The 18243-nt window shown below is 43.4% G+C and overlaps 1 protein-coding gene across 1 annotated transcript in view; it reads right to left on the bottom strand.

The window, feature by feature from the left end:
• LOC120061267 (helicase ARIP4-like) overlaps nt 1-18243 on the bottom strand; it is an 84187-nt gene that overhangs the window by 23417 nt on the left and 42527 nt on the right. The window contains exons 4-5 of the mRNA XM_039010959.1: nt 15762-15899; nt 10726-10949 (exon numbers count right to left, since the gene is read on the bottom strand). Coding sequence (XP_038866887.1) covers nt 10726-10949; nt 15762-15899 — 362 coding nt within the window. The remainder of the gene's footprint in view (nt 1-10725; nt 10950-15761; nt 15900-18243) is intronic.

Here is an 18243-nt window from a genome sequence, read left to right as displayed (position 1 = left end):
AGAGGTGTTCTCTGCGTGTGCAGTGACACGTTCTATGAGCTGTGGCGAACTGGTCACTGCGCCGACTAATAATAATACAAAGAAGTATGTCACTGTTTTCCCTGTTATCCCGTTATCTGTAACCCGCTCAGATCTAATCAATGCGCAACGGGATGACAAGACATTAGAAGAGTTGCGTGACCAAATTGTGCCTGTGGAACAGTTGGGAGATGTCCACCATGGCTATTTTCTCCAAGAGGATGTCCTGATGAGAAAGTGGGTGTCTCATGGTAGTTGTTTTCTGGGGGAGGCAATTAGTCAGGTTGTTGTACCAATTAAGCTTCGTAAGTTGGTGTTGGAAACTTCTCACAACGACGTTGCTAGACATATGGGGGTGAGGAAAACCTACAATCGCATATTAAGACATTTCTTTTGGCCTAGATTAAAGAGGGATGTTTCTGATTTTATCAGAACTTGTCACACCTGTCAATTAACTGGTAAACCTAATCAAGCTATTAAAACTTCTTGCCACTAGGGGGGTGCCATTTCGACATAGCACAAATTCGTATCCAAATTAAACTGCCTCGTACTCAATTCTTGCTCGTACAATATGCATATTATTATTACTATTGGATAGAAAACACTCTAGTTTCTAAAACCGTTTGAATTATGTCTGTAAGTGAAACAGAACTAGACTTAGAGCAATTCTCCTATGAGGATTTGAAAATGGTGAAATCTGCTTGCTGTTCCCAGACCTGTGGATAACCCTGACTGTCTTCTATTGGTTGAGATGCACTGCATACGCCTTCCCCTGGTTGTTAGCGAATAGGGAGTCTTGAAATGGCGTCTCTACGTAGTTCCCAAAGTCTATAAATTGATTGGGAACGAGGTGGCTGATTCTTTTCACCTTCGCTCGGGCGCACTGAGGAGCTGGGGACGTTCTTTTGGAACCATCGGTTATACATCTCAGACATTTCCGGCTGTGTTTTTATTCGATATAGGTGTTGAAGACATCGTAATGTTGTTATTTTGAACCGAATTATATCAGTTTATGTCAGTATATTGCGATTTTCGGGTATTTCTTTTCTTGGCGCTGTAGAAAGTTGGGTAGCTCTCTCTCTCAAGCTAATGTTTACTGCTAATTGCAAAGTGGAAGACTACATAATACAACCTAGCAACGATTATTTTGGACAAATGACGCCTTTCCCAAGATTCTGATGGAAGCCCGGCAAATAGTAAGCAATTTTTAATGTATTAATTCGTATTTATGTTGACAAATGGCAAATAATTATTCCGCCATGTTTTTCGGTGCATCTCGCTTTAGCGCACGCTGTATGCTTGAAGTAACGTTAATTTTAAAATTGTAACCCAGCGATTGCATTAAGAACTAATTTGTCTTTCAATTGCTGTCCAACCTGTATTTTTTTAGTCAAGTTTATTATTAGTTATGGATTAGATTAGGTTCCTGTCTAAGATGGCGCCCGACAGATTGCTTGAAGTTTTGGCCACTAATCACGTTGTATAACCACGAATTGTGCCGCTAAATATGCACATTTTCGAACAAACTCTATATGCATTGTGTAATATGATGTTACAGGACTGTCATCTGAAGAATTCTGAGAAGGTTAGTGAAAAAATTAATATATTTTGGGGGTTATTACGTTATCGCTATTTTTGCCTTGAATCAATGCTGCTGTGTGGTTGGCTATTGTGGTTAGCTAAAATAACGCTATATTGTGTTTTCGCTGTAAAACACTAAGAAAATCTGAAATATTGGCTAGATTCATAAGATCTGTGTCTTTCATCTGCTGTACGCTGTGTATTTTTAAGAAATGTTTTATGATGAGTAATTAGCTAATACACGATGGTCTCTGTAGTTATTCTAGTCGCTTTTGTGAGAGTTGTGATGGTGGCTGCAATGGTAAACTATGATTTATACCTGAAATATGCACATTTTTCTAACAAAACATATGCTATACAATAAATATGTTATCAGACTGTCATCTGATGAGGTTGTTTCTTGGTTAGTGGCTATTTATATCTTTATTTGGTCGAATTTGTGATAGCTACTGATGCAGTAAGAAAATGGTGGAGTAAAACAAGTGTTGTCTTTTGCTAACGTGGTTAGCTAATAGATTTACATAGTGTCTTCCCTGTAAAACATTTTAAAAATCAGAAATGATGTCTGGATTCACAAGATGTGTATCTTTCATTTGGTGTCTTGGACTTGTGATTTCATGAACATTTTATTATATGATATCCCTGTGGCTTTAGGCTAGGCTATGCTAGTCAGCTTTTGTGATGGGGGTGCTCCCGGATCCGGGTTTGTGAGGCGTTAGAGGTTAAGCCGGTACCATTGTTTCCTATTCCTGTACTCAGCCAGCCTTTTGAGTATCTGATTATTGACTGTGTGGGTCCTCTGCCTCGTTCTAAAAAGGGTAGTAGTTACCTGTTCACTGTGATGTGTCAGACCACTAGGTTTCCTGCTGCCTATCCTCTCCGATCTATCACGACTAAGTCTGTGTTAAAAGCTTTGACTCAGTTTCTCTCAATGTTTGGAATACCTAAGGTCATTCAGAGTGATCAAGGATCTAATTTCACCTCTAATCTGTTTGGTCAGGTTCTCCAACAGCTCCATATTAAACACAATTTGTCTAGGGCCTATCACGCGCAAAGTCAAGGAGCACTGGAACGTTTCCATCAAACACTTAAGTCTTTGTTGAGAGCTTATTGTACTGAGATGGATAATGATTGGGAGGAGGGGTTGCCTTGGTTACTGTTAGCCGCTAGGGAGGTTTCACAGGAGAGCACGGGTTTCAGTCCAAATGACCTTGTGTTTGGACATAGGGTGCGTGGACTTTTATCTGTTCTCCAGGATGACTGGAAGTCTCCCGAGCCTCCTCAGTCCCTGTTATCGTATGTGTGTGATTTCCGGCGACGCCTGTACGCCGCTGGTGAAATGGCTAAAGAGAAGTTATCATCTTCACAGGAGAGGATGAAGGGCATATTTGATCGCCGAACTGAGCCTCGTCACTATAGTCCGGGTGACCAGGTTCTTGCTCTGCTGCCAATTGTTGGTTCTCCTTTTCAAGCCAAGTTTCAAGGTCCATATACAGTGGTGCGCCAGTACACTGAGCAAAATTATCTAGTTGCCACTCCAGAACGGAGAAAAGCACACCAGCTGTGCCATGTGAACTTGTTAAAACCCTATTATGCACGTTCCTCTGAGAATGAACAGTGGGAGTCTACAGAGGATGGTAAACCTGTTCTTTTGGCTGATACCGTTGTTTCCTTGGGTTTTTGTCATGCTAGATCTGTGCATGAGGAGGAAGATGTGCCTGGTCCTGACGATTGTATATTGCGGGGTAGATTGAAAAATTCAGAGACAATGGATATTTTAGACAGTCTTCTCACTCACCTACCTGTTGATGGGAGGAAAGAGATGGTTGGTCTGATTCTGAGATTTCCAGGTTTGTTTTCTGATACACCTACACGTACAAACTTAATAGAACATGATATTGACATTGGAGATGCTGACCCCATTCGTCAGCGGTTCTATAGAGTTTCTTCAGAGAAACTGCGTTGTCTGGATGCTGAGGTCAGGTACATGCTGGAGAGTAAGATAGCAGAGCCTTCTTTCTCCAGTTGGGCTTCTCCCTGTATCTTGGTCAGTAAACCGGATGGAACAAACCGATTTTGTACGGACTACCGTAAGGTAAAGTGTCACTAAGCCAGATTCATTTCCTCTTCCTCGGATGGAGGATTGCGTTGATCAAATCGGAGCAGCTAGGTTTGTGAGCAAATTTGACCTGTTAAAAGGCTATTGGCAGGTGCCACTGACGACTAGGGCACGTGAAATCTCTGCCTTTATTACACCCTTTGGTCTGTACTCGTATTCGGTTATGAGTTTCGGTCTGCGTAATGCACCTGCCACTTTTCAGCGACTTATGAACAGGGTTGTCGCCGGTTTGACCGGGTGCGCTGTTTATTTGGACGATGTAGTGATATATGCAGATACTTGGGAAGAACATCTGCCCCGTATTCAAGCCTTGTTCGAACGTCTGGCTGCGACCGTTACATACCTTGGAAAGGTGGTTGGGCAGGGTGAGGTGCGTCCGGTTCGGGCTAAAGTGGTAGCTATTGATGCTTTTCCACCACCAACTACTAAAAAGGAACTGATGCGTTTCTTGGGCATGATTGGTTATTACCGTAGTTTTTGTAATAACTTCCCTACTGTGGTCGCTCCCTTGACAGATATGCTGAAAGCAAAGGCTGTTTACGTTTGGTCTACTCGTTGTCAACACGCTTTTGAAGATGCAAAGAGGTTGCTTACCTCAACTCCGGTGCTGGCTGCTCCTCGCGTGGATTTGTCATTTACCTTGCAGGTGGATGCTAGTCATGTGGGAGCAGGTGCAGTTTTGCTGCAAGCAGATGTGTCCGGGGTTGAGAGGCCTGTTAGTTTCTTTTCCAAAAAGTTTAACGATTATCAGTTGAACTATTCGGTTATTGAAAAGGAAGCGCTAGCACTCATCTGGGCGCTACAACACTTCGAAGTGTATGTCGGGTCGGGGGTAGTACCTATTGTGGTCTACACCGACCATAACCCTCTCACTTTTTTGAGGTCCATGATGTGTCCGAACCAGAGGATAATGAGATGGTGTTTATTTTTACAATCATTCCATCTCGATGTGCGGCACATTCGGGGGACTGAAAACGTGATTGCTGATGCGCTCTCTCGTGCGCCCTGTTCCTGAATGTTTGTATTGTCAGGTTCTGTCTTTCCTGTCTGTTCCCTCCTGGTCTTGTGTTCTTCTTTCCTCTTAAAAGTTGCTTCCTATGCACTAAGGTTGCTGAGGTCTGGGGAGTCTTCTTTCATCTTAAATATTGCTTACCGTGCGCAAAGGTTGCTGAGGTCTGGGGAGGAGAAGGTTGGCTGGGGCAAATGCACCCGTAACCCCTCATCAATTTAGGACACAGAGGCTGTGTCAATTTGGGACGCAGAGGCTGGTATGTTGTTCCGGGGTCCTTGTTGGTCCCCGGTTTTATGGGGGGGGATGTGACGACCCTCCCACTCTGTCTGCTGTATTCTCTCTTTGTTCTTGTTTCCTTATTAGGATGTCGGTGGGCGGAGTTGGGAGGGTCGTCAGATACATGGGAAACACCTGGGCCCACTGTCATAGGATAAATGCACCACTTCCCCATTCATGGAGGGGACTCTCTCCAGGCAGACACCTTGATAGATTTGTTTGTGTTTCTTGGTGGTTTTTTGATTGTTTGTTTTAGCATCTTTCAACACCCTGCATTATCACATTCATGCATGCAAAACACTCACTTACACTACTGATTACACACACCATTGTATATTATACTTAGTTACTTTAGTTAATAAATATATATTTTGTTACTCCTTTTCTCCACGTTGTCTCCCTTTTGTTACGGGCTTTGAGCCGGTTCGTGACAATCTTGGAGCGTGGCTTCCGATTGGTCAGACCAGCGTTGAATGGTTCTCGTCACTGGTACATCCTGTTTGAGTTTCTGCCTATAAGCCGGGACAAGCAAGATAGCGTTGTGGTCGGATTTGCCAAAGGGAGGGCGGGGGAGGGCTTTGTATGCATCACGGAAGTTAGAGTAGCAGTGGTCAAGAGTATTAGCCCTTCGTGTTGTGGAATCAATATGCTGATAAAAATGGATGACTTTAACGTGAGTCATTATTTATGAAGGTATCTTTACTTTTACTCAAGTATGACAATTAGGTACTTTTCCCACCACTGCATTGTGCAAATGAACACATTTTTGACGCATGCAGTACTGGCTTAATTAAAAAAAAAAATTTAAACACTTTTTACACCTTTTTCTCCACGATTTTGTGATATGCAATTGGTAGTTACAGTCTTATCCCATCGCTGCAACTCCCGTACGGACTCGGGAGAGGCGAAGGTCGAGAGCCATGCGTCCTCTAAAAACACGACTCTGCCAAGCCACACTGATTCTTGACATGCTGCTCTCTTAACCCGGAAGCCAGCCTCACCAATGTGTTGGAGGAAACGCCGTACAACTGGCGACCTTGTCAGCGTGCATGCGCCCGGCCCGCCACAGGAGTCGCTAGAGCGTGATGGGACAAGGACATCCTGGCCGGCCAAACCCTCCCTTAACGACTCTGGGCCAATTGGGTCTCCCGGACTTGGCCGGCTGCAACACAGCCTGGGATCGAACCCAGATCTGTAGTGATGCCTCAACCACTGCAGTGCCTTAGACCGCTACGCAACTCGGGAGGCTCCAGCAGCATGTCTACAAGCTGTGTGGAGTCTGGAGTCGCTAGGGCAAGAGGCCTGCCTGCTCTGCTTGAAGAAGAGGGGGGAGGAGCAGACAGCCGAGAACGGAAAGGATAAAAAACACAAGGAAATCAATATGGCAGTGGCAGCTGTGCAAACAACATCCAAAGGGCTTTGACTTCTCAAACAGGGCAGAAAGCTAACACAATATGATGCTTGTCACCTTATTAATTTAGCCACTTACTTAGATAGCAAGTTAAACTTAGAGGTCGTGTTAACGCAGAATTCTGTGTTTGTCACGAAGGGAAAAAATAAATATCTTGCTGGGTTTGGAAACGCAGATCTAAAATGGTTCTTATTGTACTTTCTGCTCGACATCAGACTAACTTTGTGCTTCAGTTGCACTTCTAAACTGGGATGAGAATTCATGAACAGGCATTCTATCAGCAGACAGCGCTCTGACTGATGTGGAGCTACTGTTCTCCATCATTCTATCAGCAGACAGCGCTCTGACTGATGTGGAGCTACTTTTCTCCATCATTCTATCAGCAGACAGCGCTCTGACTGATGTGGAGCTACTTTTCTCCATCATTCTATCAGCAGACAGAGCTCTGACTGATGTGGAGCTACTGTTCTCCATCATTCTATCAGCAGACAGCGCTCTGACTGATGTGGAGCTACTTTTCTCCATCATTCTATCAGCAGACAGCGCTCGGACTGATGTGGAGCTACTGTTCTCCATCATTCTATCAGCAGACAGCGCTGTGACTGATGTGGAGCTACTGTTCTCCATCATTCTATCAGCAGACAGCGCTGTGACTGATGTGGAGCTACTGTTCTCCATCATTCTATCAGCAGACAGCGCTCTGACTGATGTGGAGCTACTGTTCTCCATCATTCTATCAGCAGACAGCGCTCTGACTGATGTGGAGCTACTGTTCTCCATCATTCTATCAGCAGACAGCGCTCGGACTGATGTGGAGCTACTGTTCTCCATCATTCTATCAGCAGACAGCGCTGTGACTGATGTGGAGCTACTGTTCTCCATCATTCTATCAGCAGACAGCGCTGTGACTGATGTGGAGCTACTGTTCTCCATCATTCTATCAGCAGACAGCGCTCTGACTGATGTGGAGCTACTGTTCTCCATCATTCTATCAGCAGACAGCGCTCTGACTGATGTGGAGCTACTTTTCTCCATCATTCTATCAGCAGACAGCGCTCTGACTGATGTGGAGCTACTTTTCTCCATCATTCTATCAGCAGACAGCGCTCTGACTGATGTGGAGCTACTTTTCTCCATCATTCTATCAGCAGACAGCGCTCTGTCTGATGTGGAGCTACTTTTCTCCATCATTCTATCAGCAGACAGCGCTCTGACTGATGTGGAGCTACTGTTCTCCATCATTCTATCAGCAGACAGCGCTGTGACTGACGTGGAGCTACTGTTCTCCATCATTCTATCAGCAGACAGCGCTCTGACTGACGTGGAGCTACTGTTCTCCATCATTCTATCAGCAGACAGCGCTCTGACTGATGTGGAGCTACTGTTTTCCATCATTCTATCAGCAGACAGCGCTCTGACTGACGTGGAGCTACTGTTCTCCATCATTCTATCAGCAGACAGCGCTCTGACTGACGTGGAGCTACTGTTCTCCATCATTCTATCAGCAGACAGCGCTCTGACTGATGTGGAGCTACTGTTCTCCATCATTCTATCAGCAGACAGCGCTGTGACTGATGTGGAGCTACTGTTCTCCATCATTCTATCAGCAGACAGCGCTGTGACTGATGTGGAGCTACTGTTCTCCATCATTCTATCAGCAGACAGCGCTGTGACTGATGTGGAGCTACTGTTCTCCATCATTCTATCAGCAGACAGCGCTGTGACTGATGTGGAGCTACTGTTCTCCATCATTCTATCAGCAGACAGCGCTCTGACTGATGTGGAGCTACTGTTCTCCATCATTCTATCAGCAGACAGCGCTCTGACTGATGTGGAGCTACTGTTCTCCATCATTCTATCAGCAGACAGCGCTCTGACTGACGTGGAGCTACTGTTCTCCATCATTCTATCAGCAGACAGCGCTCTGACTGATGTGGAGCTACTTTTCTCCATCATTCTATCAGCAGACAGCGCTCTGACTGATGTGGAGCTACTTTTCTCCATCATTCTATCAGCAGACAGCGCTCTGACTGATGTGGAGCTACTTTTCTCCATCATTCTATCAGCAGACAGCGCTCTGACTGATGTGGAGCTACTGTTCTCCATCATTCTATCAGCAGACAGCGCTGTGACTGATGTGGAGCTACTGTTCTCCATCATTCTATCAGCAGACAGCGCTCTGACTGACGTGGAGCTACTGTTCTCCATCATTCTATCAGCAGACAGTGCTCTGACTGATGTGGAGCTACTTTTCTCCATCATTCTATCAGCAGACAGCGCTCTGACTGATGTGGAGCTACTGTTCTCCATCATTCTATCAGCAGACAGCGCTGTGACTGATGTGGAGCTACTGTTCTCCATCATTCTATCAGCAGACAGCGCTCTGACTGATGTGGAGCTACTGTTCTCCATCATTCTATCAGCAGACAGCGCTGTGACTGATGTGGAGCTACTGTTCTCCATCATTCTATCAGCAGACAGCGCTCTGACTGATGTGGAGCTACTTTTCTCCATCATTCTATCAGCAGACAGCGCTCTGACTGATGTGGAGCTACTGTTCTCCATCATTCTATCAGCAGACAGCGCTGTGACTGATGTGGAGCTACTGTTCTCCATCATTCTATCAGCAGACAGCGCTGTGACTGATGTGGAGCTACTGTTCTCCATCATTCTATCAGCAGACAGCGCTGTGACTGATGTGGAGCTACTGTTCTCCATCATTCTATCAGCAGACAGCGCTCTGACTGATGTGGAGCTACTGTTCTCCATCATTCTATCAGCAGACAGCGCTCTGACTGATGTGGAGCTACTGTTCTCCATCATTCTATCAGCAGACAGCGCTCTGACTGACGTGGAGCTACTGTTCTCCATCATTCTATCAGCAGACAGCGCTCTGACTGATGTGGAGCTACTTTTCTCCATCATTCTATCAGCAGACAGCGCTCTGACTGATGTGGAGCTACTTTTCTCCATCATTCTATCAGCAGACAGCGCTCTGACTGATGTGGAGCTACTTTTCTCCATCATTCTATCAGCAGACAGCGCTCTGACTGATGTGGAGCTACTGTTCTCCATCATTCTATCAGCAGACAGCGCTGTGACTGATGTGGAGCTACTGTTCTCCATCATTCTATCAGCAGACAGCGCTCTGACTGACGTGGAGCTACTGTTCTCCATCATTCTATCAGCAGACAGTGCTCTGACTGATGTGGAGCTACTTTTCTCCATCATTCTATCAGCAGACAGCGCTCTGACTGATGTGGAGCTACTGTTCTCCATCATTCTATCAGCAGACAGCGCTGTGACTGATGTGGAGCTACTGTTCTCCATCATTCTATCAGCAGACAGCGCTCTGACTGATGTGGAGCTACTGTTCTCCATCATTCTATCAGCAGACAGCGCTGTGACTGATGTGGAGCTACTGTTCTCCATCATTCTATCAGCAGACAGCGCTCTGACTGATGTGGAGCTACTTTTCTCCATCATTCTATCAGCAGACAGCGCTCTGACTGATGTGGAGCTACTGTTCTCCATCATTCTATCAGCAGACAGCGCTGTGACTGATGTGGAGCTACTGTTCTCCATCATTCTATCAGCAGACAGCGCTCTGACTGATGTGGAGCTACTGTTCTCCATCATTCTATCAGCAGACAGCGCTGTGACTGATGTGGAGCTACTGTTCTCCATCATTCTATCAGCAGACAGCGCTCTGACTGATGTGGAGCTACTTTTCTCCATCATTCTATCAGCAGACAGCGCTCTGACTGATGTGGAGCTACTTTTCTCTGTGTAGCCAGAAACCTTTCGGCAGTAAAATGAAATATTAACTTTAAGCAAAACGTTAGAAAATACATTTCCTATGATACGCCTAAACATTAGAAATATGATGGCCCTACATTGTTTTGCAAAAAAGACTTCTGTTGTCATCGAATCAAGATAAAGCTATTTTATGCTGAATGTGGTGCACTAATGTATTTTCTGTGAAGGAAAACTATAGATGCACATCCCTGATCACTCTATTGAAGCAAAAAAACACTTGACTCAATATAAAATGAGACCCCTGTCAACACACAGCTGGACACACCTGCTCCTGCTTTATCCCGTTGTACAATAATGTGACAGGTGAAATAAGAACGCAATCTGCTTCATCCCCCAACTCATTCCACAAGTTGACTGCAGGTATTTACTTAAATTGTTACAAATATTAGAATCTATTGAAGGTATTGGAAAAACCATCCCGTGACTATTTCCAAATACCCTGGTATACGGTATATAGCCTACTTGATATTCTATTGAGGGAATCCATACCTGGTGAGGTTTGACGGCCCGGACCAGTTGAGGGGAGAGGAACAGGTCTACCTCCTCAGCAGGGTGGTTCAGGTTGACCAAGACACGCCCCAGGGCGTCCGGTTGGTTTACAGCGTCGTTGACGTGGGCGCCGCTGGCCTCCTCCGACCGCTCCTCCTCCTCATTGGTGGACTCGCTGCTGATCTGTAGGGCATCGTCCTCGCCGGAGCTGAGCTCGATCACGTCTATGGTTGAGAAAGGAAAAAGAAAAGGGGGGGGGGGGGGGGGGGGGTCAAGGTGTTTTTGTTAGAAGAGCATTGTAGATGGAAATGGAGAAGCATTTAATATATCTACAGTACCAGTCAAAAGTTTGGACACCTACTCATTCAAGGGTTTTTCTATATTTTTACTGTTAATATATAATAGTGAAGACATCAAAACTAAGAAATAACACATATGGAATCATGTAGTAACCAAAAAACTGTTAAACAAATCTAAATATATCTGTCCTTTGGTCTGATGAGTCCAAATTTGAGATTTTTTGTTCCAACCACCATGTCTTTGTGCGATCTCCACGTGTGTGGTTCCACCGTGAAGCATGGAGGAGGAGGTGTGATGGTGTTGGGGTGCTTGCTGGTGACACTGTCAGTGATTTACTTAGAATTCAAGGCACACTTATCCAGCATGGCTACCGCAGTGATACGCCATCCAATCTGGTTTGCGCTTAATGGGACTATCATTTGTTTTTCAACAGGACAAAGACCCAACACACCTCCAGGCTGTGTAAGGGCTATTTGACCAAGGAGAGTGATGCATCAAATGACCTGGCCTCCATAATCACCCAACCTCAACCCAATTGAGATGGTTTGGGATGAGTTGGACCGCAGAGTGAAGGAAAAGCAGCCAACAAGTGCTCAGCATATGTGGGAACACTTTCAAGACTGTTGGAAAAGCATTCCGGGTAAAGCTGGTTGAGAGAATGCCAAGAGTGTGCAAAGCTGTCATCAAGGGTGGCTACATTGAAGAATAAATATAAAATATGTTTTGATTTGTATAACACTTTTTTGGTTACTACATGATTCCATATGTGTTATTTCATAGTTGATGTTTTCACTATTATTCTACAATGTAGAAAATAGTAAAGAATAAAAATCCTTGAATGAGTAGGTGTGTCCAAACTTTTGACTGGTACTGTACATAATACCCATATGTTTCAATTGCATTGTGTGGCTGCCTTTTGATCAAAACAATCATTTTCTATCATTATGTTACACAATATTGCCTAAACAAATAAAATATCAAACATTTCATTAGTTTCAATAATTCAATAATAAGTGTTTCAATAACACTTTATCTCCAAAAGAAGACATCTGTTTTCACAAATTCTATGAAATCACACATTTTTCTGGCGTCATGTTTGTCTTAGTATCTTCAGGCAAACAAATCTTCAAAAAAGTTCTTCCCTGGCCTGGTTTCAAATAACAATGTCAAAAATATATATACACTGCTCAAAAAAATAAAGGGAACACTAAAATAACACATCCTAGATCTGAATGAATGAAAGCACCGCCAGCATTCAAAAGTGACCAAAACATCAGCCAGGAAGCATAGGAACTGAGAAGTGGTCTGTGGTCACCACCTGCAGAACCACTCCTTTATTGGGGGTGTCTTGCTAATTGCCTATAATTTCCACCTGTTGTCTATTCCATTTGCACAACAGCATGTGAAATTTATTGTCAATCAGTGTTGCTTCCTAAGTGGACAGTTTGATTTCACAGAAGTGTGATTGACTTGGAGTTACATTGTGTTGTTTAAGTGTTCCCTTTATTTTTTTGAGCAGTGTAGAAACATCTAAACTGGTCCCCACGTCATCTATATTAAGTGATAAGTTCCACAAACTTGTGCCATTTTTTGAACTACAGATGTGGCCTAGAAGAGGGGAGGAGAAGACGATAGAGAGCAGGCTTATGTAAGTCTAGTGAATGGAAGCTTATACAAGCTGGATTATAGTGGTGGGAGATGGGTTTACATAACGGGCAGAAATGTTACTGCGCTGGCTGGACTGGAAACTGCCTGGGCTGGAAGCTGCATGAGGCTGGGAGCTGCCTGAGGCTGGAAGCTGCCTGAGGCTGGAAGCTGCCTGAGGCTGGAAGCTGCCTGAGGCTCGAAGCTGGCTGAGGCTGGGGCTGGCATTAACCAGACATTTTCTCCATGCCTACCCTCTCATCCAGGACTCAAAAACGCAGGGTGAGTTGGAAGGGGGTTCAACTGGGAATGGATCTGTTCAATGTGGATCTATGCCCACAAACAGACAGGTGTATGTATGTGTGAATAAGTGACACAGAGAGAGAGAGAGAGAGTGTGTGTGTGTGTGTGTGTGTGTGTGTGTCTGTGTGTGTGTGTGAGTCATGACCAGTGGAGGAAAAGCACATGATGTACCCACCAGAGCTTAGTTCTATACTGTAGCGACTCTCCTGCTCTAGCTCAGCTGATCTAGCTCAGACAACTGCTCAGAGCCAGTCGGATACAGCACACCCCAGTCCCTACGTACCCCATGCTGTCATTTTGATGACTTTACATGACGTACTTTCATAAAGTACACTGCAGCGAGACCATTTCCCTTAATTGACCTACAGTAAGCATCTAACCCACATTTGATTCCATTTACAACACATGAAGAACAGAGAAATGGGTCATAACGTCACCAAGCATATAAAGCATGGCAGTCTTGCCGTTCTAAATCCAGCAGTGGTTCAGGAAGCATGTTTGGTGTGGGACCCTTGAGTTCAATTGACATATTTTTGTGCTCTATTAACTACAGTGTGACTTGGCTATTCATCTGATAACATGTCAAATTCATAAAGATCACTGGCCGAATGTTGTTGATGGAAATCCAAGAATGACTGGAGCAGAGTTCCTCAGTATTGCACAACCAGGGCAGGTATTCAAAGCGTAGGAGTTCTGATCTAGGATCATTTCGGCCTTTTAGATCATAATGAATAAGATAAAAGGTACAGGGGACCTGATCCTAGATCAGCACAGGAGGACCACAATCAGTCTCAGTTAGGGCTGTGGCAGTCACGAAATTTCGCCAGCCGGTGATTGTCAAGCAAATAACTGCCTGTTTCAAGGTAATTGATCACTAATTAACATACACATTTAGCATCTCCTGGCTTCCACACATTTTAAAAAGTCGAATAAATCCATGTAATTTAGCATACACCTTCACAACAAATCCATTAATTATTTTAGACAGGTCTAAAGAAGCATGATATGAAGAAAATGTAGTCTATTTCAGAAGAACAGAATAGCATACTCTGAGTTGTCCTTATGTTAGGTCCTGATCTGGCTATGCCAAATGGCTGTGGGCTACAATGGGCTATCTGTTTTGATTTTTAATACATTGAAAGGCTGCATGATGAGACTAATGATAATTTGAAAAAAGTTGCTTGAAAGGCATGAGCTCTGCTTTGTTTTTTTTGCGAAGGAAGTACACACTCCAATAGTCTCACAATTTGACATTCTCAAATATCTGCTGTGCAATCTGAATCGTTTCTCACTCCCATGGCTCTCTGTCACGTAATCGGTCTTAATCACAGGCTACAAGTTAAGACAGACACATCGGGACACAACTGCGCGTGTCCTTATCCAATTGCAAGGTGCATATTGAAGATATTGGAATAAGTGTCCACATTTACTTTTTCAGCCAACAAGATGAGTAGGCCTAATGAACAGCAAAAACACTAGACTATGTCAATCTACTATCCCCCATAGTACAAAAGTTGACCTATTCTATTCTGTGCAATAAATAAATATTCCAAACATAGTCTGGGACAGTTGTGGGATGAGATAGATCCTAAATGAATACAACCACCACGCAATGAGGCTGATGCAACAGATCAGAATGTTTAGCTTCAAATGTTGATAGCCTAAAAGTTGATTTCTTCACATTATAAGCGCATCAATGCGCACATGGTAGTAGGCTATAAACGCGAATGTTCCATTAGCGGAAAACACCATTATCAAAAGTGATCGCAAATGTAATTATGTATGTAATGCTTTTATTATAAAGGTGCATTTTTATGGTGAAAATTATCTTCCCCAAACTCACACGCTGCTTATATATGCCAGTTAGGCTCTATACCCCTTGTAAGCGGATTAATGTGCTTAAATTTTAAGAACTTATTTGGCCACTTTAGTTGTGATACAAACCTTATTAAAACATATGCCAGGCTACGAGGTGTGCGACTATGATTCGAACAAGTCATAAAAAAAAGGCATTGTTTCTTATGCTGGGCAACATTCACAAGTGATAATATATAATTCACAAGTGATAGGCTAATATTGTCATCCATCAGTCTATTCTTGATTTAATCTTGTCTTTACATATACTAAATAATATATGTGTGACATTAGTTTTGATTTAGGATGGACCATTATCATGCACCTGCATCGAAAGAGGGGCAGGGGGAAAAATACATTTCATCTATGCACTTAAATAGCGAATGGAGGACGCTTTTCCCTGTGGTTTATTTTCATGCCAGCCAGGTAGGCTATACTCCTGTTGTAAATTTAAGGAATGTGATTAATATTAGGAAAGTTGAGAGAAAAAATATAGTAGGCCTAGCCTATAGAAAGCTGATGGTATCCTCCTCTATATTCATAGCCTATAAAAATGTTGCCCAACATGAGCTCATGGGCTCTCATTAAGTGTTTAATTAGATATTCGATTACATTTGCATTGATGTCAGAGTGATAGAGGGACAATAGAGTGCTGAGTACCAGGCAGTTATCAAGTTTGGTAGGCTACTAATGACCAGCAGGAGCATCAGAGCTTGGAGAAGCCTAATTACCGTGACTAAACGGCCATGTGGAATTTGACTGTCTTCGCGACTCGTGACCGCTGGTGTGACGGTAATACGGTTACCGCAACAGCCCTAGTCTCAGTTAACATGTGTAATATAATGTATAATAATATGTCATGTGTGACAGACCCTGGGGCTTCTCTAGCTTGATGAGGGACACTAAACAGCGTCTCATAGTGAATGGGGTCGCACCTTCTTTGGGGGCGTGCGCTTCTGGGACCAGAGCTTTGGAGTCGTCTTCTCTGACGTTAGTGCCTCTGTTACTGGTGTCCAGGCAGATCACATGATCCCGTTTGGCCAGGCGAGTAGACACACTCTGAGACAGATGTCCTGGAGGGAACAGAGGGAAAGATGCAGTAGTTAATCACCTGAGTGTGTTAAGTATCAACCAGTGAATTTCTATTATGATATACAGTATCAATCAAAAGTTTGGACATCTACTCATTCAAGGGTTTTTCTTTATTTTTTACTATTTTCTGTGGAATAATAGTGAAGACATGAAAACTATAAAACACATATGGAATCATGTAGTAACCAAAAAAGTGTTAAACAAATCAAAACATATTTTAGATTCTTCAAAGTTGCCACCCTTGATGACAGCTTTACACACTCTAGGCATTCTCTCAACCAGCTTTACCCGGAATGCTTTTTTTCTTGAAAAAGTTCCCACATATGCTGAGCACTTGTTGGCTGCTTTTACTTCACTCTGCGGTCCAACTCATCCCAAACCATCTCAATTTGGTTGAGGTTGGGTGATTGTGGAGGCCAGGTCATCTGATGCAGCACTTCATCACTGTCCTTATTGGTCAAATAGCACTTACACAGCCTGGAGGTGTGTTGGGTCATTGTCCTGTTGAAAAACAAATGATAGTCCTACTAAGCGCAAACCAGATGGGATGGCGTATCGCTGCAGAATGTGGTGGCAGCCATGCTGGTTAAGAGTACCTTGAATTTGAAATAAATCACTGACAGTGGTCACCAGCAAAGCACCTCCACACCATCACACATGCTTCACGGTGGGAACCACACATGCAGAGATCATCCGTTCACCTACTCTGCATCTCACAAAGACATGGTGGTTGGAACAGAAAATCTAAAATTTGGACTCATCAGAAAAATGACAGATGTCCATTGCTCATGTTTCTTGGCCCAAGCAAGTCTCTTCTCCCTGGTGTTTTTTAGTAGTGGTTTCTTTGCAGCAATTCGACTATGAAGGCCTGATTGAAGCAGTCTCCTCTGAACAGTTGATGTTGAGATGTGTCTGTTACTTCAACTCTGTGAAGCATTTATTTGGTCTATAATTTCTGAGGTTGGTAACTCTAATGTACTTATCCTCTGCAGCAGAGGTAACTCTGGGTCTTCCTTTCCTGTGGCAGTCCTCATGAGAGCCAGTTTCATCATAGCGCTTGATGGTTTTGCGACTGCACTTGAAGAAACTTTCAAAGTTCTTGAAATTGTCTGGATTGACTGACCTTCATTTCTTAAAGTAATGATGGACTGTCATTTCTCTTTGCTTATTTCAGCTGTTGTTCTTGCCATAATATGGACTTGGTCTTTTACCAAATAGGGCTATCTTCTGTATACCACTCCTACCTTGTCACAACACAACTGATTGGCTTAAATGCCTTAAGGAAAGAAATTAAACAAATTAACATTTAACAAGGCACACCTGTTAATTGAAATGCATTCCAGGTGACTACCTCACCTCAATGAAGCTAGTTGAGAGAATGCCAAGAGTGTGCAAAGCGGTCATCAAGGCAAAGGGTGGCTACTTTTAAAAATCTCAAAAATAAAATATATTTTCATTTGTTTAACACTTTTTTGGTTACTACATGATTCAATGTGTGTTATTTCATAGTTTTGTTATTCTACAATGTAGAAAATTGTTAAAATAAAGATAAACCCTGGAATGAGTAGATGTCCAAACTTTTGACTGGTAATGTATGTATGTATGTGTCAGAGTCGTGTGTATAGGTGGCAGGGAAGTCAGGCGCAGGAGAGTCAAACGGAGTGTAAAATGGAGTCTTTTAATGAAAGTCCAAAATACATGCTCCATAACACTAAATAAGAAACGAACAAACAAATATGGGTACGAAGACCCGTCGCGCACCTATACACATAAAAACAATACTAACAAGAAACAATCTCTGACAAAGACATGAGGGGAAACAGAGGGTTAAATACACAAGAGGTAATGGATGGGATTGAAAACAGGTGTGTGGGAAGACAAGACAAAACCAATGGAAAATGAAAAATGGATCGATGATGGCTAGAAGACCGGTGACGTCGACCGCCGAACACCGCCCGAACAAGGAGAGGCAACGACTTCGGCAGAAGTCGTGACAGTATGTATGTATGTATATATATATATATATATATATATGATTTTTGACATTTATTAACCCATCCACCAACCCACTCTTCGGAGGACACATCTTTGCTTTTACAGCTTTTCAGCTTTTATATAGAGCAATCACATAACAATACATTATTGAACATAAAGTCTTTAATCCCACCCCTCAGCCACTCTCAGCCCGTCCCACCTATCACCATAGACCACCCGTGTTTGGTTTCCATGTGCCATATATATTTTCAATTGTTCTGTGATGTTTTACATATATTTTGAAACTTTCTAATCATGTAGTATCCACAGATTGTGAGCTAAAGATAAACA

Source organism: Salvelinus namaycush, chromosome 16 (assembly GCF_016432855.1).
Source record: "Salvelinus namaycush isolate Seneca chromosome 16, SaNama_1.0, whole genome shotgun sequence".
NCBI lineage: Eukaryota > Metazoa > Chordata > Actinopteri > Salmoniformes > Salmonidae > Salvelinus > Salvelinus namaycush.
Note: the sequence above shows the minus strand (reverse complement) of the source record. Positions and strands in the feature narration are given on the sequence as shown.